The sequence below is a fragment of the Convolutriloba macropyga genome, chromosome 2 (genome assembly GCF_964194025.1).
Source record: "Convolutriloba macropyga chromosome 2, txConMacr16.3, whole genome shotgun sequence".
Lineage (NCBI taxonomy): Eukaryota > Metazoa > Xenacoelomorpha > Acoela > Convolutidae > Convolutriloba > Convolutriloba macropyga.
In genome coordinates, this window is record NC_134469.1 from 23,227,053 (window position 1) to 23,251,972 (window position 24,920).

General features: G+C 33.8%; 1 protein-coding gene across 4 annotated transcripts in view; it reads left to right on the plus strand.

Moving 5' to 3' along the window:
* The window catches only part of LOC142335197 (uncharacterized), a 44,617-nt gene extending 25,806 nt beyond the window's left edge, over positions 1–18,811 (plus strand). For all 4 annotated transcript variants that reach the window (XR_012758857.1, XR_012758858.1, XR_012758859.1 and 1 more), the window contains one exon: positions 18,059–18,811. Coding sequence is in view for 1 of the 4 variants with exons in the window: in XM_075383582.1 (XP_075239697.1) it covers positions 18,059–18,563 (505 nt within the window). In the remaining 3 variants the exon portion in view is untranslated. The remainder of the gene's footprint in view (positions 1–18,058) is intronic.
* The last annotated feature ends 6,109 nt before the right edge of the window (positions 18,812–24,920 follow it).

A 24,920-nucleotide genomic window follows, 5' to 3' on the forward strand; every position in this document is an offset into this window, starting at 1 on the left:
ACAATTACGATCACTCCTAGGCTCTGTCCACTATTTAGGAAAATTCATTCCTAATTTATCACAATTATGTCATCCACTTCGGCCAGTACTTAAAAAGAATACAAAATTTGTCTGGAATGACGAACATGAAACTCATTTCCATGCAATTTAAAATAAAGTAGCAAATGCGACAGAAAATACACATTATAATCCGCACTTGGAAACGCGGATCAAATGAGACGCATCTAGAGCGGGATTAGGAGCAGCATTAGAACAACGCTCGCCGACAGGTTGGATTACAGTTGCATTCGCTTCTCGTTTCCTCAACCCAGATGAGGAACGCTACAGTGTTAAAGAACTAGAAATATTAGGGGTTGTATGGTCCGTAGAATACTTTAAATATTATTTATTTGGCAAAATCACAATCATCACGGATCATCGAGCACTACTTTCAATTATGAAAGAACACCGGTCTAACAAGTCTTATAATAGTCGCTTAACCCGCTGGCTAGATCGTTTTTTACCTTTTGATTTTAACATTGAACATATACCGGGTGCAAAAATGGGGCTGGTTGATTATGTTTCCCGCCAAACAAATAAAGAAGCAAAAGTTATAAACAAATACGATGAGGAATTTGCAGTAGCAACAATTACCCGCATTCGAGACGCTATTGCAGCAATTTATGTAAATACCAAAAAGCAAACCTGTCAATCACAGCACTTTTGCAGCGTCAATCGCACATATTCCACACGTGCCTCACATCCTCACCCAACAAACAATTCCAATTTGCTTTCTGCCATTAATCGTAATACCACTCAGTTGCTTCTCAAAAACTCTGCAGACGCAGCTCAAATCCACTTCAATTCAAATTCAAATTCACACTCAAGTCAAATCCAGCCGCTATTTAAAGTAAACGCAAAGTCAACACACATTCATTCAATCTCTCAATTCAATTTGACCAGCCCGAAGTCCAACCCACAAACCCCTCCTACCCATAGCGGGGGTCACATTCCAATCAACCCCAAATTCGGCGGTGAACTCAACAGGTTCATCAAATGAGGCCCAGAACTCACCCAACTTAGACTTATCAAAGGAGGAGGTATTTGAGAATAACTTAACACAGTTATTCACAAAAGGATTCTTGGCCGTACTGACTAGCAAAGATGTGGTTCTCAAAGAGGTGCGCGATTGCGTTCTGAAAAATGACCCCCGACGATATAAAGAAGTAAATCTATACATGTTTTCATACTGGAGAGATCTCCACGTGTGATCGGGTTGCGTTTGCATCGATGAACATGTGGCAATCCCACACTTGATACAAGATGCAGTCCTGGAAAGCCTTCACCTTACGCACACCGCAGTTGGGGTATGATAACCCTCGGACAGTACGCGTTCAGTGCTCAGTGCAAGCCTTGTACTGATATTGGTAAGAATCTTAAACCAGTTGTTCCGGCGTCAAAATGGAAGCCTTTGTTAAATTGTTCAGAACCTAATGAAGAAATACACATTGATTTCGGAGGGCCTATCACGAATGAAAAAGATCAAGATATTCATTTTCTTGCATGTATTGACCGTTTTTCAAAATATCCGACCGTAGAAGTATTTGAAAAAGCAAACGGACCAAAAGTAATTAAGTTTTTAGATGAATACATTCACATACACGGTGTTCCCCCGAAATATTAGATTAGATCAAGCACGTTGTTTAATAGGTTATAAAGTGAATAATTTCTGCAAACAACAAAATATTAACATAAAAACTGCCCCTGCTAATCACCATAAAGCTATTGAATTAGTGGAGCGAAAATGCAGGGCCTGTCCTCAACCGACAGGGTAATAGATCGAAAAAAGTGCAAAAAGGTGCAAAGTTAAAAATTTTGTTTCTATATTTGAAAACAATCTTTTTCAAAGTGATAGTCATCATTAGATATTAACTGAAATCACTAAAACTTCACTAGAAAGCAATTGAGACCGGTAATTATCGAGTGTAAGTCTTACAACTACAAAAAAAATAACAAATACTAGCAAAATGAAAAATGACAAATACTAGCAGAATTCGAAGGTGCGCGAAATTGGCAATGGAACCCTTTAAGAAATTTATTTGTCACTAGGGGCATTCAAAGTAATCAATAACCTAATATTTAAAAGCCAATGGGACCTACCATTAATGTTAAAATTTTAAAAAACCTTTTAAATTTTACCAATGTGCAAAAACCTCAAACAATTTATGATATCTCGTAGAAGCAGTGCTAACAAAGCCGAGAGGAAATGGTTGAAAATAAACAATTTATTAGGATTGAATTACAGTTCAGTGGAAGCGGGTTATGACCTGTCTTTACAGAAACTAGGCTACAAATGGACTGAAAAACATTTAAGAAAGGCGAAGCACAAAATTCCAAATATGTTTTCGAACACAAATGTTTTCAAATGTCATAACAGACGTAAGGTTTCAACCAAAAAGAGTTGAATTATGTTACAATACCTCAGTAACCAATTTGGACAGTTATCAATGAGACTAAAACACGATACAACAAAATAACAACAATTACAGGCAGAAGCCAAAACTTCACCAACAATTTTACGACACCACAGTGTTGAAGGGAACTGTATTTATAAGATGTTGTCTGCAAAATCTGTAATTCATCACTTACTTCTTATCTTAACATCAACTGGTCTTCCTTATAAAAGCATTACGGAAAACTGAGAACAAAAAGAGAAACAAAAAATCAACAATATAGATATCTAGATAATTTTTCATGAAATTAAAAGGAAGAAGCCATCAGTCAAAAACATATAAGTAATCGCAAAAAAATTGATTTATTCAACAAATGTATTTCAGACTCCTTTTTAGTGAGATTCAACTACATGGTGAAAAAAATGTGAGCAAAATGGAGACAGGTAAAGAGTCACTTTTTGAGTGTTAATTTGAAACTCAATAAAACAAAAATCTGAAATTATAAACTAGGTACAGTTATACGTCCGTCCTGGGGAAGCAATTGAGACATATCACTATCAGGTATAAGTTGTACAACAACAAAAGGAAAGACAGACATAAGTAAAAAAAAGAAAAAAAATTAAAAATCTACTAATTTATTCAGGAGAACTGTGTCTCAGCCTAAAGGCATAAACTATTCAACAAAAACAATTAACATAATGAGATATGCATTGTTGACGCTGTGCATTTTCTCAACTATGCATACCATGTTTTTAACTGGTCAAAATGATGGTAGTTTGACAGCGAAACAAAATGAACTCATATAATGTGCAATTATACTCAAAAATAAAAAAGTATTTGAAAAAACGTAGCATCAAAACCAAGAAACCATTAGTTAAAAAAATCGTTACAGAAATTAAATTGTAACACTCAGGAAATTGTTTTCCGCCTGTTTTTACTGACTGTTGACCTAAAAAAAATAAGATAAATTATGGGCAAAATTCAAAATTTTACCGACATTTGATAAAAACAAATATATTCAAGGTGATTAGAGACATTAGATAAAAACTGAAAGCATTGTCTATGCCCAGGTAAACCTTCTAAAAAGCAAAGTGGGTCAATTATTGTTGAAACTAAGTTATTGGACCACAAAAGTTTCACAAATGAAAGCAAAACACAAGAATTACATAGACTTTTTCGAAAACAATCGGTCAGAGCAATAAAAACTCTGAAACCATAATACGATTTTTGGGCCTCAATTTTTTTTAAATTGAGCCCTGACTTAAAATTTTCTTATATAACGTCTAAAACCGTCTTTTGTATATTAGTCTAAAAGCACCGTTGGTTTTTTCAATGAAAAAGATTGAAAAGCACAAATGAGAATGATCTGTTTCAGTTTTGCTATTATAACGTATCTTAATCTGTTTAGCAGGCAGAACATCGTCCAGCTCAAAAAGTTGTTTTTGTTGTATAATTTTGGCTCTGTCCGGGTACCAAAACTTGATATGCTTTTTGCTTTTCGTTTTTTTTTGGTGTTCCGACGCTTATCGTTTTTTCTTTTGTAGGTTTAGTCCGCTGACTACTTTTGATGACTTTTGTAAATTATAAAATTTTGCCGAACATCTCTGCTGTATTCTTTAGTTTTTCCGTTCTAAATGGTTGGAGACTCAAATGCCACCGAGTGGTTCAAATGAAAATATTATGCCAAGGCATAAATTTAGATTACTTTTCATTAAAAAGGTCTTCGGTACCAAATTTTTGAGCAAATTCACTGAATTTTGAAACTGGTTCAATTTTTTATTGTTCCGACCCTCTTGAGGGGGGAGGAACTATATACTCAACTGGGTTTTTTTTGTTCCGTGAATTTTCGCCGCTCGATATATTCATCGTAGAGAGTTGAGACTGGTATCATTAGAAAGCTCGTCCGGCGTAGAATATGGAATTAAAAAGATTTTTTAAATTTTCGTTTTCTACAGGGAGTTATCTAGGTTTAAGCTTCTGAGAAAAGAAGAGTGAATTCAAGTTGTTTTTATTCACATTTTCCGGAATTTTTGCCTAAATTTTCGTCAATTTTGCTAAAATTTGTTATAATTTTAAAGAATAGTGTCGTTGATTTTATTTTTGAAGCCGAACAAGCATTGTTGATGGTTTTGATTTAATTTTTTTGGTCAAAAATCTGGATAAACATTTCAAAATTTAGCCTTTTTCATCAAAAACAGCACGAAATAAGCTACTTTAGTCCACTCTGATTAAATTTGCCGACAGTACACCCCCAAACAACACTCATACAATCTTTGTAGTCTCTGAGGGGGGCTATTTCTACTTCAGAGTCCGCTGAGAGTGCACTGTAGTTAGAACTTTACCGTTTTTTGCTAACTTTACTCGTTGATTATCAAAAATGCAGAATTTATTTTGAGGTTTCAACTAACAAATTATCTATATCTACAACATTCGAAAAATCAATTGTTCCTAACGGACAATAAGTATTAGCAGGGCTAGTTTTGGGCCATTCTTGGACTGTCACAATCCAAAAAAAATCGGGTTGTAATCAGTCGGTCTTTTTTTTAATAATAAAGAACAGAACAAATCAAATCAAAGCTCAGGAGTGATAGGTCCAACCAACTCGCTTGCTAAGCAGCTCCAAGCTAATGCATTTAGTTTTTTAATTGAAAGTTTATGGTGGTTTCTTTTTTTAAAAAAAATTGACTTTTCAAAAAATAATGGCTTAATTAAATTTTCCTCTATTTTTTTCTTAATTTGTTCAACTGCCAGCTTAGTGTCAGCAAAGAAAGACTGCTTCTTCTTTTTACTGTTTTAACATTTATTCTCGGTTGCAGTTTTAAGCCTGAAGTTATTGTTTTCTGGCTTTGATACTACAAGATTTCAGATTTTTGTTTGTTTTGATATTTGCCAGTTTTTCACGTTTTCTAATTTTGTCACATTATCACATTATTGACAGTTCTCATTTCACCTTGTTAGCATTCAGAATAAAGCAGAATTGAACATATTAAAGTCCTGAAAGATATACATCATCGTTTTAACGGCCTCGACGCCTCTTTCTTGAAGAAATCAATTGAATTTTATAATTTTGTCTCTAACTGTCATTTATACTTTGTCGTTTCGGTCGTATGAAATTTCCTGTATAGTGATAGCTTTCATTGGCTTTTCATGGAAGAATAGAAGAACCGATATTCTGATATTAGTAGATAGCTGATGGCTTTCATGACTTTGAAAACAACCGTTTTCCAAAATTTAAAAAAAAAAACTTTTTAACTTCGCAATTTTGTTCTTTTTATGTTTCTTTTTGTTACCTAATCTCGTTAAATAATTACAGGTCAAATATGACATTATGGGTGTCAAGGGAATAAAAGGGATTGGTGTCCCAAAATCGTTTTTTTAAAGAATTTGTTAGGAGCTTACTGGCTTCGACACCGGTTTTTCACAAAAAAAAAGTAAATGTATTTGACTTTTTTGTCTTATTTGACGTTCTTTTTGTAGATGCAAGAAATATTCTGGATAACTACAGGTCTCGAGGGCTTCCTTTTCATGAATAAAAGACCCTATTTAAATAGCTCTTTTTGTAATTAGTGCCTTTCATGACATTGAAAGTAATTTTGTTTCGAGAAAAAAATTAAAAATTTTACATACTTTAGCACTTCGCTTTTTTGTCTACTTGTTACCTAGTCTTACTAATGAATGGCCACTTACTACATTATAGCTGTTTGAAGAAGGCGCAATCAAATAAATTTTGAGTGCCAAAATTTGGCTTGACGGTTTTGACAGCGTTTTCTGGCAAGTTTCAATTGAAATTTTGTTTGTTCTTTGTTGTTCTTTTTAGCCGCTTTAAAAAATGAATAAGGACAGATTCTAATGCCCTTCTATAGAAGCAGTGGTAATCGTAAATTTGTGGTGATATTAATTGATTCCTAATGGTATTTATTACTTTGAAGTTAATTGTTTAAAAAAAAGTTAATTTTTTTACTTTACTGTTTTTGTTCTTTTTTGTATAATTGTTACCAAACCTTTTTATGGACTGGTTTCCTATGTTTTCTGGTGATTTATAAGTTATTTTTGTTTATTTTTAGGTTTATCTGACGGTATGTTGACCTTGTTATTAATTATAGTTTTTAAGAGGGACATAAATTTTTTGATGTAATTAATGTTTGTTGTTGTTGTTGTTTGATTTTGCTGTTCGTCTTGACTCGCTTTCTTAATATTGACACATTACAGCAATCTAATGGATCAATTTTCACTCCACTGAGTTATTTGCTTTGGAGGCTATCTCATCGTTCATACAGAATTTTTTGGAAAAGACTTGGGCTTTTTTGGGATTTGCAAAAAATAATTTTTGGGTTTTTCTATGTTCCTCATTTGGTAGACAATTATGCCAAAATTGTGGATGGGCGGGGTCGGAACCTTATGTGCCATTGCACATTAGCGAGCCGCCTTGTTAACACAATTTAAGTTTAAACTATACTCACTGATATTTAATCATTTTAAATTTTCTTTAGATGGCAACCAATAACTTTGAAAATAGGGTTGTTCGGTTAAAGTAGACGCTTGAAATGATGTAATTATACAAAAGGGCCAATCTTAAAAAAATAAAAAAGCATTTACGGAAAATTTCCGTTTTAAGTTTTGAAATTCTATTGTCAGCTCTCTCTTCGTTTTAATTGTTCCTCCTGCGATCATGTCATCTTAATCTTCTTGCATCAATGTTCAAGGTTTGATGCTTTCGATTAACATAATAGACCGTAATTTAACAAGCGGATAACTTAATCCCATGCTCGGTTGTGATAGTTTCATATCAAGTCCCACGGGCCACTGAGGCATGGCTATGGCCCATGAGTATGTTAAAACATACGGGTAATAATAGCGACTGCTAATTTGTTGTCGGATTTTTGAACGAAAATATCAAAGTACATTAGGTATGGTGGCATTGGGTATAATGGCATTGGGTAAATTGTCTTGACACCTAGACCGTAATGTGCTAATAATTCCAATTTTGAAATTTGAAACGGAGAAAATCTGAGTTTATTTCTCATCAAAAACAGATATTTTGAAAAAAAGGCAGATTTCTTTGCCAGATTTTAAATGACTTCTATGCTCTCCTATTAGAAAATAATTTTATTCCAGGAGCGAAATTCAAGCTGCACACCTACATTTTGCTTTGTTAAAAAAAATTTTGATTTGATGATTATTTGTAAAATATTTCGTGGCGTCATTAGTGCAACACATCACGGAAGTTTTAAATTTGGTTCATGAAATAACAGAATAAATAGAGTACTAAAAATTGTTGCATTCTGTCTTTATTTAATCTGCAAAATATAGTGCTTTATCGGATCATAGCAACATTGTAAACAGAAATCATGTCATGCGAAAACAAAACAACTATTTAGTCAATCGCTGTGTCATGAGTTTGTGGTACGAGCTGCAGTAACACAAGCCTTCGATTTCCTCTTGGAACATTCCGAATTTGTAACAGAGACAAAATGTCACATCGATACATATTCATGCTATAGAATATGCCACTTCATAATTGAAAGTTCCCCTCAAAACGTATATTTAGATTTCTTATGGTTAAGATTTGTCTTTTGTTCTTTTTTGAATGAGGGGTCATATACACCTTTTAATTGTTTCCCTAATAACTTTTAACGGGTCTCACAATCTTCGTGATCATACTTTTTTGTCTCTACTTCAAGTTGGCAACCTCGATTATTAACAGATTAAAATCGGAATTAAAACAGATTTGTGTCTAATTAGGGAGAGGTGAGTCACCAGAATAGTAAAACGAGCAGATAAAGTTGAAATATGACTGAGTCCTCCACGAATGATAAACTTAAATTAATTTTTTTAACTTAACAAGGAGGCTCGGTAAGGTGCAATCGCACATAAGGTTCCGACCCCGCTCATCCACAATTTTGGCATAATATTCTACCAAATGAGGAACAGATAGAAAAACCCAAAAATTCAAACACCCTTCAGTGGAGTACACCCTTCAGTGGAGTAAAAAATGAGGCATTATAATGATGAGATATGCTAATATCGAGAAAGCGAGTCAAGACGAACAGCAAAATCATACAAAAACAACAAACAATAATTACATTAAAAATTTTGTCCGTTTTAAAAAACAAAACTTAGTAACAACGTCCAAATAGCGTCAGATAAAACTGAAACTAAACAAAATAACTTGTAATTCACCAGACAAGATATGGGTCAATAATAAGGCTTGGTAACAATTAGACAAAAGAGAACAAAAAGAGTAAAGTAAAGCTTATTTTTTAAAAAAACTATTAATTTCAAAGTAATGAAAACAATTAGATATCAACTAAATTGCTCCATAAGTTTGAGATTGCTAATGCTACTATTGAAAATTTGAAAATGTTCATTTTTATTTTGGAAAACAATTGTTTTCAAAGTCATGAAAGCCATCAGCTATCTACTAGTATCAGAATATTGGCTCATCTATGGTTCTATGAAAGGACAGTGAAATCTGTCATTATACAGGAAATTTTATACGACTAAAAAGATAAAGTAAAAACGACAGTTAAACGCAAAATTTAAAAATTCATTAAATTTCTTCGAGAAAGTAAAATCGAAGCCGTTAAAACCATAATCCATTGCTTTAAGGATTTTAATATTATCTGTTGTGTTTATTTTGAACGTCAATATTGTGATATGTGAACTGTTAATAACGTGAGAATGCGACAAAACTAGAAAAGATGAAAATTTTGCTAGAACGTAAAATTTGAAAAAATGTGAAATCTAGTAGTACCACAGCCAGAAAACCATTACTTAAGGCGTAAAGACGCAATAGAGATTAAATTTTCCACCAGTAGAAAAAAGAAGATTTTTTCTTTGCTGACACTAAGCTAAAAAATGATCAAATTAATAAAAAAAGAGGCAAAAGTCAATAAGCCATTATTTATTTAAAAATCAAATGTTTTTAGAAGTCAAAAGAACCATAAGTTTTCAGGTAGAAAACTAGACGCATTAATTTAGAGCTGCAGAGGAAACCAATTGCACCTATCATTCCTGAGCTTTAATTTGAAATGTTCTGTTCTTTAATTAATTTTAAAAAGATCGACATATTTAATCTTAAAAAAGTACGCCTGATTACAATCCGGATTGTTTTCGGATTGTAGAAGTCCCAGAGTGGCCCAAAACTAGCCCTGCTAATGCTGTTCGTCCATTAGGAACACTTTTTGTTCAAATTTTTTAGATATAGATAATTTGTTAGGGAATATATTTTTAAAACAATGGTGCGTTTTTGATAATCAACAAGTAAAGTTAGCACAAAACTGCAAAGTTTTAATTACAGAGCACTTTCAACGGAAGTTGAATTAAAAATAGCCCCCTGTTGAGTCTAAAAAGATTGTATTTGTGGTGTTTGGGTGTGTACTTCCCGCAAATTTGACCAAAGTGGACTAAAGGAGCTTAGATTGTACTGTTTTTGATGAAAAAGTCAATGTAAAAAAAAGTAAATGAAAATTAAAAACAGTCAAAATTTTTTCTTAAATAAAATCAACTGCACTATTTTTGAAAAAAAAAGTGTAACAAGTTTGAGCAAATTTGACGAAATTTTAGTCAAAAATTCAAGGAAATGTGAATAAAAAGAACGTAATTCACTCTACTTTTCTCAGAAGTTTAAGCCTCGATAACTCCCTCTAAAAACCGAAAATCAAAAAAATCTTTTTAATTCCATATTCTACGCAGGACGAGCTTTCTAATGATACCACTCACAACTCTCTTCGATGAATATATCGACCGGCCAAAATTGTCTGAACAAAAAAAACCCATTTGAGTATATAGTTCCTCCCCCCTCAAGAGTGGTCGGAACAAAAAGCAAAGTTTCAACTTGACCTTCAACGTGATCCGTCACCCTGCGAAACTTTGTGCGAGGAAGTACAATAGACCGCGAACAAAAGTTAGTACAGAAAAAACAGGACAATATTTCAGACATAAACAAGGTCAGAAAATAAAATGCATTTACCTTGACATTAAGAAAGGCTTTTGACACAGTAAATCGCCAAAGTTTGCTCAGACACAACGAAAAAGGGGGACGGGACGCATGATATCTCTCCTGAAATCCTATTCAAATTGACGTATACAATAAAAAGCAGATGAGATACTTTTTCTGAATGTAACGAATCTGAATGGCGCTGGAATGTTTTTTATGCACAGCCGTGAGTCCAACTGGAGAAAGGCTTATTCCAGTCGCTGGCAATCAAAGTTAGAAATTGGACTCAATCGGATAAAAGCAATTAGTTCTTATAGTCATCATTAAAAGACTTAAAACGCTAACTTTTTCCGCGCTAACTTCTCAGCTGTACTGCTTAAATTTCCCTGGATATCCATAATGCGAAAAATTTTACGGAACGTCCGGCTTAGGTTTTTTCACACATTCTTGGATAGTTATAATAATGAAAATCAAGAAACCATAACACAAATTCTTCTTGAAGTGATCAACAATTTTCTATACCTGTTATAAGTTGACTAAATGTTTTTTAATTAAAAATTCGATTTTCTGAGTTTTTTCTGAGACATTTCATAACGGGTACATGACCCACGGGAGATATATCTATTGTCTTTGAGGCATTCTTTGTGATCTATTTCGGTTTGCTCTTGATTGTGAATGTTTTTGACGACAGACAAAAGTTCATTTATACCTAAACGATACGTGTCAGATTGCAACTTGCAAATTTTCACAATTGTCAAGCAGTTTGACGAACAGATTCTTATTCGTACAAAACAAAAATTATGTCTCAGCCTGGTGCCACATTAGATTCAATTGCCAAGACAGCTATGACAATCTCGTGCAAAAAGTTCCAACAACTTTTTGTCAAATTTGAATTCTCAAATCATCTGTTATATAAAAAAAAAACAAACACAAACACCATGATAAGAAGATTATGTTGATGATATATATTTTTTATTGCAAAGGAAATTTTAACTAGAAAATAGTTTAATCAATTTATACCAAATATCAGCAGGTGAATAAAAACTAAACGACCTTATCAGTTGTGTAACCTTTTCTAATAGATTTATTTAAACTAGTTGATGAGAGGAATGAGTTGGAAGTGCTAAAAAATTAGCAGATACAATGAGCTCCCTCCTACAATTTATTGTAAAATTTGCTATCGCACAAAAACCCACGCATTTGTTGCGCGAGTAATTAATGAATTAATTGGAAGCTAGGAAGAAAAAATAATGAGACGCCCGATAAGAGTATGTTGCAAATATAGCTAAATTTTTTATAAGATAGCTTTGATCACAAAGATTTTACAGAAAACACCTCTATTTTACAACTCATTGCAATCAAACAATAAACCCGATCGACTAAACAGATTTTGCAAGTAAAATAATTTTGCGTAAGATTTTTTTGAAGTTCCCACATGGCATTCGTCCATTTGGCTTAGATTTCATATATTGTTTTACTGAGCCCTGAAAAATGCAGTTTTGTGCGTACCTTGTTCATCAGATTTCAGGCAGCCAAACAATATTTGAACTTTTGATTACAACTGATCGTACAAAAAGTAGAAACGGTGACAGGGTAAAGGAAGCAGCAACCTTTTGAACTAGCACAAACTGGGCAATAGTTTTACTTGGTCTAGATGAGTCCGAGTGGACTAAATACTGATGTTTTAGTAACAAAAAGCGTGCATTTTACAAAATATCTATCGTACTCTAAATATTTATGTCGTAACATATTACAAAAATTTGTGAAAACATTATTTTTGCTGAAATTCTTATTGAGTTCTAATTTGTAACTTAGAACTTCTTGTTAAGGAGAAATTCAGTACAATAGATTATTTATATTTGCCTATAATAACTTCAAATCTTGGCATCTGCAGCACATAAAACTTAAAAGAACAACCTTAGTTCTTTCTTCTCAATACAACTTATTTGTTTCACTCAATATTACTTGATACGTACGTATATCGCGACTTATTGAATTTCCCAGAATTGTTAAATTGTACAAGTCCTGATATAAATTATCAATTAATATTGAGTGAAACAAATAAGTTGTATTGTGAAGAATGAACTAAGGATGTTCCTTTAAGTTTTATGTGCCGCAGATGCTAAAGTTTATATTACCCAAACATTATTTGTTAGTACCCAAACGCAAATTTGTTTTGTCACAATTTTTTTCTGATGTTTTTAACCTAACAAAACGTCGCCATCTCATGCGCTTATGAACACTCTCTCTTTGAATGAACCATCATCATTTCTAAATATGTTGTTCTCAGCTATGTTGTTCTCAGCTATTCAAGCTTTCCTTCTGAACCGAACGGCAAGTCAATGTCAATACTAGACACCTCTATTTGCAAGTCTTATATCATTACCGATATAAACAGCAATGATTATGTCAATTTGTACGCTTGGCATTTTAAATGCAAATCTTATTCACCATGTGCACTTCTAAATTCAAGTGTTGGCCTATACGCGTGAATCAAAATGAGACGGCGAATTATGCAAGTAAAATGAAACTCTTGGCTAAGCCTTTGCCTTTAGATTTAGACCTTTGGTCCAAGTTTTGCATTTAGACTAGCAAATCTGTTCTAATGGATTTATTTAAACTAGTTGATGAGAGGAATTAGTTGGAAGTGCTAAAAAAGTAGCAGATACAATGAGCTCGCTCCTACAATTTATTGCAAAATTTGCTATCGCACAAAAACCCACGCATTTGTTGCGCGAGTAATTAATGAATTAATTGGAAGCTAGGAAGAAAAAATAATGAGACGCCCGATAAGAGTATGTTGCAAATATAGCTAAATTTTTTATAAGATAGCTTTGATCACAAAGATTTTACAGAAAACACCTCGATTCTACAACTCATTGCAATCAAACAATAAACCCGATCGACTAAACAGATTTTGCAAGTAAAATAATTTTGCGTACGATTTTTTTGAAGTTCCCACATGGCATTCGTCCATTTGGCTTAGATTTCATATATTGTTTTACTGAGCCCTGAAAAATGCAGTTTTGTGCGTACCTTGTTCATCAGTTTTCCGGCAGACAAACAATATTTGAACTTTTGATTAAATGTGTAACCTCACTCATTTGCTTTCGTCATTTTGTTCCATTTCAATCTTGAAAAATTTTTGTTGTCAAAAAATTTACATTCATCCTCCAATAATTTGCTAACAGCTTTCTCTCCTTTGCATCTGCTCAAAATTCTAACACTTTCAATTAAAATTCACAATGGAATAGAAGTTTCCAAGTTGGAATTTCAAACACTCTTTAACGAGCTGTTTTTCTTAATGCTCAAATTTTGATTCAGAACACGGTCACATTTGCAACTAAAAGTCTTTTTGTGGCTGATTTGAAGAAGGCGTTATAAAAACGTTTGGAAATCAGAAAAAATGAGAAAAAATATGAGCGAGCCAAGGATTCACTAAAATTGATAAAAGGAGACTGATCGTACAAAAAGTAGAAACGGTGACAGGGTAAAGGAAGCAGCAACCTTTTGAACTAGCACAAACTGGGCAATAGTTTTACTTGGTCTAGATGAGTCCGAGTGGACTAAATACTGATGTTTTAGTAACAAAAAGCGTGCATTTTACAAAATATCTATCGTACTCTTAATATTTATGTCGTAACATATTACAAAAATTTGTGAAAACATTATTTTTGCTGAAATTCTTATTGAGTTCTAATTTGTAACTTAGAACTTCTTGTTAAGGAGAAATTCAGTACAATAGATTATTTATATTTGCCTATAATACCTTCAAATCTTGGCATCTGCGGCACATAAAACTTAAAAGAACAACCTTAGTTCTTTCTTCTCAATACAACTTATTTGTTTCACTCAATATTACTTGATACGTACGTATATCGCGACTTATTGAATTTCCCAGAATTGTTAAATTGTACAAGTCCTGATATAAATTATCAATTAATATTGAGTGAAACAAATAAGTTGTATTGTGAAGAATGAACTAAGGATGTTCCTTTAAGTTTTATGTGCCGCAGATGCTAAAGTTTATATTACCCAAACATTATTTGTTAGTACCCAAACGCAAATTTGTTTTGTCACAATTTTTTTCTGATGTTTTTAACCTAACAAAACGTCGGCATCTCATGCGCTTATGAACACTCTCTCCTTGAATGAACCATCATCATTTCTAAATATGTTGTTCTCAGCTATGTTGTTCTCAGCTATTCAAGCTTTCCTTCTGAACCGAACGGCAAGTCAATGTCAATACTAGACACCTCTATTTGCAAGTCTTATGTCATTACCGATATAAACAGCAATGATTATGTCAATTTGTACGCTTGGCATTTTAAATGCAAATCTTATTCACCATGTGCACTTCTAAATTCAAGTGTTGGCCTATACGCGTGGGTCAAAATGAGACGGTGAATTATGCAAGTAAAATGAAACTCTTGGCTAAGCCTTTGCCTTTAGACTTAGACCTTTGGTCCAAGAATTGCATTTAGACTAGCAAATCTTAGAGAAGATTTGACAGATCTAAAGGACGTTTAAATTACCTGATAAATTATCCAAAATAAGCTTCCAAAACGTAAAAAACAGCCGGCAAGTCTTCCAAAATAATTGCAAAAACCCAAAAAACAGCTAATCAGGAGTCCAAAATAGACCGCCAAAACGCAGAAATTCGACAGAAATTGGCCGATAAATTGTCAAAATAGCCGGGAAATCAACAAAAATTTGTTATAAATTTGTCAAATATAGCTTAGTAATTGACAGAAATTGGTGTAAATGACTATTCCCTTTAACACCAGGGTTGATAAAAAAAACGGATAGTGAGCATAAGGCAAGCTGACCATTTAAACGCCCACAAAGTTAAAATAATTTATATAATAATCACCTATTATTACCTACTAACAATTCACCTTAGCACTAATTAAGGGCATTAAAAGCTCTTTTACTAGTTGATATCCTGGGAATGATTCAATTGCACTGCACGATGTTCATTTTCACGCTGAATTACGTGGGGTTGATTTTGGGGTAGATAGAGGGGCAGACATTTCGGACCGCATCAGCTATTTTACTGCAAATAAACCGTCCACGTGCGATCAGAGGGACTGTAAGAGCTCCAGTTTTTTTTACGATTTTTCCTCGATTGCAAGCAGACGTTTCTACAATTTTTAAATTGCGTCAAAATTATAAAATTGCATGCAAGTCGGGTCAGAAAGAGGCAAAAATGGCTGAAAACGGCCCAAAAACGCCTGAAAGCAACCCAATCTGGGCATATTTAACTTACCGGGGTCCTTTGGTAGCGTTTGATATGGATGGATATCAATTCGTATCAGTTTTCAAGGATCCCAGCAAAATGACCGAAATCATTCGATTTTTTAAAGTTTCTACTCGCGAGTTCAAAGTTTCTACTCGCGAAATTTTTGAAAAGCTGGTTTTGACTTGTGAATCAACTATCAATTGTTATTCAAGTCTTGGCCAAGACTTGAAGGACTTGCATTTAGACTTAGACAGTACTGTTATAAGTATTTATTACTGCAAATAGCACTGCCCAGTAATCACAATGACGTGAGGTTTGGCCCGGGTTCGCAAACTAGAGAGAAAGGGACTCTTTTCGCTCTGCGTCGGGGGTTGCATTGACATTGAGACCTACGTAACTTGCAGATTTCTGGTAATTCATTTGGTTTGCTAAAATGTACTCATGTATATCAAACTGCACTTACTCTAGCAAATTATCACAGGAATTTTACCAGCGATTATGCAATTGTATTAATTTAACAAGCTGAATTGTTATTTGTTATCTAGTAAGTCACTTACTGACGTAATTAAGATCTTATGTTTAAAGGTCGAGTGATTTCGAACGAGCAGCCAGCATCAAGAGCCTGTGCCCTACCAAATTGGAAAAGATCTTTTGGCTAAAATGCGGCTCCAAACGGCTGAAAAATGGCTGAAAACGGCCCAAAACACCTGAAATACCCTCAATATACCCTCCAGGGGTGCTAATAATCACCCAACAATCAATTTGGTATGCCCCCGGCATCATTTTCTAGCACCCCGGGAAAGTGGCCAAAAAATAATGCCAAAATCGTGGCACGTTGCGAAATTTTTTTGAATTCGAAAATTTCACTCGAATTTTTTTCAAAAGTTGGTTTTGACTTGGGAATCAACTTCCAAGTGTTATCTAAGTCTTGGTTAAGACTTGGCAGACTTGTAAGACTTGTATTTAGTCTTGCCCAGTACTGGAAACCTAAATAAGACTTGGATTTAGACTTGCCTAGTACTGATATAGACTTGGAGTTCGGTCCGGGCTCTGTAACTCATAAAGCTGGGTTAATTCATGCGTTTAATGTTTATTTTGTTGAATATGGCGACAAAGGAACGGTTGATAATTATTGGCAAATTCCGATAGTTAGCGGGATGGTAGTCATATTCAATCTGGTAGAGACACTGGCTCTTATTGCGTGGAGCGCAAAAGGGTATCATTAATCAGAACTGATCTGTACCGCAGCTAACGATTTTCGCTCTTTCCGAGCGATTTCCGCCGAGAGTTTTTCACGATTTCCGCTCTTTCCGAGCTCGGAGCTTTAATATTGCTTCTCTGTCGACAGAGCAGCGACACAGAGAAGTCAAAGCTGTCCTTTGCCAATTAAAGAAATTAATGATCAGAAATGTAAAAATAATTGTCAATTTTTGCATTGCTCTATGCTTGTGAGCCCTTGATCAACGTCGCATCGTAATCTAGATTGTTACAAAAAGCAGGAAATTATCACAAATTTATCAACTCGCTATCAATTTATTAATTGCAACAATTGCCTTGAGAAACTGAGAGACTATTGCGTCATAACTTTACCATAATCCCGGCCAGGGTTGTAGTGTACGATACGGGGGAATTCATTGCTTGAAACGTTGGATGTTATATCGCTGCAAGAGAAAATTGATGCAAAATATATGGCTATAGCTGAAGCTGAGCTCCAAGTTGATGTTTATAATTTGAAAAACTAGTTCAAAAATTATTATCAAGACTCTGCCTAGATTAGTGAAAGTTGCCCTAACACACTCCCCGCCCGCTCAACCAGTGACGGGCTACAGTCAAAAAGTAAGCGCTGCAGAGGGCAGAGTTGACAAAAAGTTTTAAAATTTTGACATCACGGCCCCCCTCATTTCTGATAGAAGGAAAAGAGTTCATTACGTAGAAGCTTATTACGCAAAAGGAGCTGAAAAAGGGAGAAAGAACGAGAACTATTGCTATACAATTTCATCATAGTCAAGAACAAGCAGAGCTGTAATTATATTATCTACTTTTTATTGTATAATTTTAAAACCGAAAAACTACTTATATCGAAGAGATAGAAAAAAAGTGGAGATAGAGAGAGCGTGAAAATGAGAGAGTAGTTTGATTTCTCTTCTCTTTTTATTCCATTATAAACTCGAGTGGGTTGTTGTTGAACATCTTGAGAACAATTTGCATATTTGTGGCTTCAAAGCAAGGAAGCAAAAGGGAGAATAATCAATCTCAGATTTGTGATTAAAATATTTTGTTCACAATTCTCTCTTCTTCTCATTTTAATTAACATCTGGAGTAAGTAAACGAGTAGCTTAATATCATTATTACTCCCCCGTCATTCACTTTTTGCCTTAAGGGTAAATCTTTCCCGGCTTCAACGAGTAATAATTTCCATAATTTGTTGTTTTGTTTGTTTACCAGAAAGATGCATCAAAAGGGCGCTTTTAACCAACCGCGACTCTTCACAAACTCAATTCTAACAGTTTATGTTTGCGTCACGACTACTGCACTAACTTCGTTAATATTTTCACTACCTCTCGTTGAGCTAACCGAAAGTCGCCGATTCAGTGAACCAGCCCGACCAATTTACGCTTTCAAACGAGACAACCCATTCGTCAATAATGTCCTATACCCAAGTTTTCTACCAGGTAAAGATACGAACCAACTTCCAGTAAACCCGGCCGCCCTACCCCAGACCATACCGACATCGACCAACAACAACAACATGAAATTCCAACAAACAGCGTCAATAAATCCAAGAATTTACAGCCTGTTTCTCCGCAGCAGCGACCCAGATCAAGTGTTTGGCTACCTAGACCCGATGGACTTCGACGCGTCTGAGTTCCAACCCGCGCGAGTTGTTGACTTTGAGCCCGAAATAAGCGAGATCAGTTTTTGGGAGCAAAAGCCGAAAGGACCCGATTGATTCGTCCCGAAAACGATCGAGAGCAAAATAGAGCGAATTGGAAGTCTTTGTAAAAAGACAGCTTAGTAGAAAGAAGAAATAGCTCCAAACACGCAATAGATGCTATATCATCAACATTATCAGTTGTCCTGAAAATAGCAGCCAACCCTGAATTAATTGAATTGCAATGCAGTACTTTTTGAACTCTGAATTCTCAATTCATTTCATTTGATTTTCACTGTTCACTTAAAAATTTTCTGCATTAACAAGTCTTGTATAAATTTCTTAAGCGATCTTAAGCACTTGATCAAATTTTTGGTGTTTCCAAGTTTTCAACTTTGGCTATTTTCTAATATACCTGCTTCATTACCGTGAACATACCATAATTTTGGGTGCAGGGGATATAGTTCCATGGGGGCTATAATTTGGAAAGACCCGCAAGTTTGAGTGCTTAGATTCATTTACAGCCTATTAGGAAAGGGTGACCAACAAGAAAAGTGAAAGTGAGCAAAAAAACTCTATTGATTACGTAATTCCCTGAACCACACCGGGGCTATCTGGGACTTGTTTTCATTTAACTGTTTCGCACATAATTGCGATTTGAATAAGCGACATTTCTCAGAATGTTGAAATTGAAAATCAATTGCATTTAACAACGTTTCATTTTTTTGAGTATGCTTGTAAAATGAATATGCGCAAAATTATGGGCGTTGAAAATTGGTACTATGTTTCAATGTCACATCACACGATGCCACTGAACACCTGCTTTGACTGTTTTGTTCTCCTCTTTGAATTAATAAAATCATTAATCTCAATTATAAAAAGATGAAAGAGAAAATCCTGAGATTTAAAATCATATTTTTGCGCGAATAGTGCTTGAGAAGTTTCTTCTTAATCGAATAATCTCATAAAAAGGCATTAAACTTCTTTAGACTACAAAAAAGTTTGTCTGTGGGTCAAAATTATCCACAAAAGACGGATTAGGTTAGTGCATAGAACCAAAATTGTTTGCCGCCAAATTCATAAAAATTAACAAATTCACTTCCACATCTCTCCAAACCAATTGTGTTAATCAAAATCATTTCTTGTATCAAAAATTGAAATCAAAATCTGACCAAAACCGATTTTGAGGATGCATGCTTTCGTTTAGTTAGAATCCAGAAAATTTCAATACAAACGAATGAATATGGTCGCGTTTAACTGGAACAACGGGCTCGCAAGAAACAGTTGTTTTACATTTCAATTGATATTTTTAAAACTTGAGTCGTTTTTTTAATCGGCATTAGTCATTCCGTTCCACTTTAGTGGGGAAGGAACTATATGCTCAACAGGGTTTTTTGTTCTGTCAATATTCGCCGATCGCTATATTCATTGTGACTGGTATCATTAGAAAGCTTGTAAAGCAAAGAATTTCGAATCAAAAAGATTATCACTAACATTGCTTTTTCCGAGCAGTTGCCGAGGTTTAAAATTTTGAGAACATTAGCGTAACTTCCTTTAATTTGTTCAAAACTTTCATAAATTTTGCTTAAAATTTGATCAATTTTTGCTATAGTTATGATAAAGTTGTTCACGACAGTCTCTTTAGTTATAGGTTTAACGATTAAAAAGCGTTGTTGAATTGTTTAAAATAACTGTTTGGGCTGGATAAAATGTTGGCTAAACTTTTGAAAATTCACCATTCTCAATTCACAAAAAATGTCATCAATTACTCCTATTTGGCCAACTTTGTCCAATTGAACCGCCAGTGCAGATAAAAACAAACTGCTGCTAAAGTCTTTGTTTACTCAGATATGTTCCATTTCTACTTTCAATTCCAAAGAAAGTGTTCTGGAACTAAATTTTTAGCGCCTTTCTTTAATATGATTCGATATTAATAAAAATAATCATCGTTTATTTTTGATATATAGATTTTCGTTTGCCAAAGAAAGCTATTACAAAAATGTTTAGAAAAATTGACTATTTCTACAGTTGCTTAGCGATGGCAAGTCTGGTTTTGGTGCGAATTTTGATTATTAAAATGAAAAAAAATTGGGGTTTTATTTTAGGGCCTGTCCCCTTTAAAATATTTGCCATCTCAATTACCGGCAACTCTGTTTCCATCTAAAATGCAATTTTTAAAAACGTCTCAATTTTTAAAGACGTACGATTAAAGAGTCGTTTTTTTAATCGGCATTAGTCATTCCGTTCCACTTTAGTGGGGAAGGAACTATATGCTCAACAGGGTTTTTTGTTCTGTCAATATTCGCCGATCGCTATATTCATTGTGACTGGTATCATTAGAAAGCTTGTAAAGCATTGAATTTCAAATCAAAAAGATTATCACTAACATTGCTTTTTCCGAGCAGTTGCCGAGGTTTAAAATTTTGAGAACATTAGCGTAAATTCCTTTAATTTGTTCAAAACTTTCATAAATTTTGCTTAAAATTTGATCAATTTTTGCTATAGTTATGATAAAGTTGTTCACGACAGTCTCTTTAGTTATAGATTTAACGATTAAAAAGCGTTGTTGAATTTTTTGAATTAACTGTTGGGGCTGGATAAAATGTTGGCTAAGCTTTGGAAAATTCACCATTCTTAATTCACAAAAAATGTCATCAATTACTCTTATTTGGCCAACTTTGTCCAATTGAACCGCCAGTGCAAATAAAAAAAAACTGCTGCTAGAGTCTTGGTTTACTCAGATAAGATTCATTTCTACTTTCAATTCCAACGAAAGTGTTCTGGAACTAACTTATTAGCGCCTTTCTCTAATTTGATTCGATAATAATAAAATAATCATCGTTTTTTTTTGATATATAGATTTTCGTTTGCCAAAGAAAGCTATTACAAAAATGTTTAGAAAAATTGACTATTTCTACAATTGCTTAGCGATGGCAAGTCTGGTTTTGGTGCGAATTTTGATTATTAAAATGAAAAAAAAATTGGGGTTTTATTTTAGGGCCTGTCCCCTTTAAAATATTTGCCATCTCAATTACCGGCAACTCTGTTTCCATCTAAAATGCGATTTTTAAAAACGTCTCAATTTTTAAAGACGTACGATTAAAGAGTCGTTTTTTAATCGGCATTAGTCATTCCGTTCCACTTTAGTGTGGAAGGAACTATATGCTCAACAGGGTTTTTTGTTCTGTCAATATTCGCCGATCGCTATATTCATTGTGACTGGTATCATTAGAAAGCTTGTAAAGCATTGAATTTCGAATCAAAAAGATTTTCACTAACATTGCTTTTTCCGAGCAGTTGCCGAGGTTTAAAATTTTGTGAACATTAGCCTAACTTCCTTTAATTTGTTCAAAATTTTCATAAATTTTGCTTAAAATTTGATCAATTTTTGCTATAATTATGATAAAGTTGTTCACGACAGTCTCTTTAGTTATAGATTTAACGATTAAAAAGCGTTGTTGAATTTTTTGAATTAACTGTTTGGGCTGGATAAAATGTTGGCTAAGCTTTGGAAAATTCACCATTCTTAATTCACAAAAAATGTCATCAATTACTCTTATTTGGCCAACTTTGTCCAATTGAACCGCCAGTGCAAATAAAAAAAACTGCTGCTAAAGTCTTGGTTTACTCAGATAAGATCCATTTCTACTTTCAATTCCAACGAAAGTGTTCTGGAACTAACTTGTTATCGCCTTTCTCTAATTTGATTCGATAATAGTAAAATAATCATCGTTTATTTTTGATATATAGATTTTCGTTTGCCAAAGAAAGCTATTACGAAAATGTTCAGAAAAATTGACTATTTCTACAATCGCTTAGCGATGGCAAGTCCGGTTTTGGTGCGAATTTTGATTATTAAAATGAAAGAAGATTGGTGTTTTATTTTAGGGCCTGTCCCCTTTAAAATATTTGCCATCGCAATTACCGGCAACTCTGTTTCCATCTAAAATGCAATTTTTAAAGACGTCTCATTTTTTAAAGACGTACGATTAAAGGTCGTTCTTTTAATCGGCATTAGTCATTATGTTCCACTTTAGTGGGGAAGGAACTATATGCTCAACAGGGTTTTTTTTTCTGTCAATATTCAACGATCGCTATATTCATTGTGACTGGTATCATTAGAAAGCTTGTAAAGCATAGAATTTTGAATCAAAAAGATTTTTACTAACATTGCTTTTTCCGAGCAGTTGCCGAGGTTGAAAATTTTGAGAACATTAGCCTAAATTCCTTTTATTTGTTCAAAATTTTCAAAAATTTTCCTTAAAATTTGATCAATTTTTGCTATAGTTATGATAAAGTTGTTCACGACAGTCTCTTTAGTTATAGGTTAAACGATTAAAAAGCGTTGTTGAATTGTTTGAATTAACTGTTTGAGCTGGATAAAATGTTGGCTAAGTTTTGGAAAGTTCACCATTCTTAATTCACAAAAAATGTCATCAATTACTCTTATTTGGCCAACTTAGTCCAATTGAACCGCCAGTGCAGATAAAAAAAAAACTGCTGCTAAAGTCTTGGTTTACTCAGATAAGATCCATTTCTACTTTCAATTCCGAAGAAAGTGTTCTGGAACTAACTTGTTAGCGCCTTTCTCTAATTTGATTCGATATTAATAAAATAATCATCGTTTATTTTTGATATATAGATTTTCGTTTGCCAAAGAAAGCTATTACAAAAATGTTTAGAGTAATTGACTATTTCTACAATCGCTTAGCGATGGCAAGTCCGGTTTTGGTGCGAACTTTGATTATTAAAATGAAAGAAGATTAGGGTTTTATTTTAGGGCCTGTCCCCTTTAAAATATTTGCCATCTCAATTACCGGCAACTTTGTTTCAGTCTAAAATGGAATTTTTAAAGACGTCTCAATTAAGTATGAATCAGGTCCAGAGTGTAAATATTGTGGTTTATGAGTAAAACATATGGTTTTTATGGTTGCGACAGATTTTTCTGGTAAATTTTTATTGAGTTCTTGAGTTTTGCCAGCATTTAATGTTCTTTTTGTAGTCCTATGAAGCAGTCTTAATATTTTTATGTCAATACCGGTATCTAAGGACCTACTCAAGAAATGATTTGCTGCTTTCAGTCAACACATATTGTTTTTTCCCTAAATTGTTTCGATAAGTATCTAAAAATCATCGATTATTTTTGCTAAATCAACTTCTTGGTAAAATTAGCTGTTTCGGTAACATTTAGAGCATTATTTTGATTTGGTGAACAATTAGCAATAGCAAAACCAATTTTGGTCTAATTGTGGATCTTCAGAACTCAAAAATTGTTCGAACTGTAAGGGAGCGTTGTGCTTTTCACAAAAAACGTATTTGCCTTTTTTATTTTAATGCTGAACTCAAACGATTTCAAGTTAGAATGATTTCGGGAATGATTTGGATTCGAAATTAAATTATATACAGACCAAACATAAAATGAGGCCTGACGAGAATGCATGATGATGTCAGCCATGAGCTAATGGTTTTGTTGGCTTCAACATTTTTTGCTTAACATTGTTTCTGCAACTCGGACTTGCGCCTGTATTCGTTCTCATTTTCTAGTGTTTTGACTTCGTCTCGTCTCTCTGGTGACATCTCAATTTGTTTCCTAAGCAGTAACAAAATAATCTATTTGTTTGAGAGCTTTTGTGTGCTATGAACGCTATTAAATTCACTTGTGTAATCATTCATTGCAGTCTTGGCAGCAATAGACGCTGCTTTCTCTTATAGATGAATTGGAGTAGAGTTTTCATTGCTCTTTTATCATTTAAATAATGGTTTTTTGGCCTTAGTTCTACGAGGTTTCATGAATTTGGTCTGGACATTTTCGAACTTTTAAGGTCCGTTTGTGTTGTTTCGTGCGATTATCACAACAATGGCACAATAATGACAGGCCAATGATGGGTAACGGCGATGGAAGAGGGCGCAAATGTTTATAACTAAAATCTTTACTGAATAGATAATGATGTTATACGATTCGACACCATTTCCTCGCAAAATTGTATTGATATGTTGCTTGTATTTTTTCTTTTTGTTGTTATGTAACATTCTTGATAATGACAAGTCTGAACTATTTTGTATCAAGATATTATTGTACATATTGATTGATTTCACTTGATATCTAATTGTTTTCAAGGCTCCCGAATAAAAATTGTTTTCAAAAATCGTAAACGTTTTTCTTTTCAAATTTTCCCTTTCTGTCTTCTGTCTTTTTGCTAAATATTCTCAATACAGGCAGGTCTCAAATCTTTGCTGTTAACTGCAAGTCGTTTGTTTGAATTTAGTTTTAATCTGATGCTATTTTGACTTTTATTATTTAAAAAAAACATAGTCAATAGTCATTGAGGGTTGCTCGTATGCAATGCTGTTGTATTTATTCAATGCTGTTTTGATGTTTGTCTTGTCTGTTAGTCTGTTTAATTGTTGCACGTATCATCTGTCCTCTAATGAGTT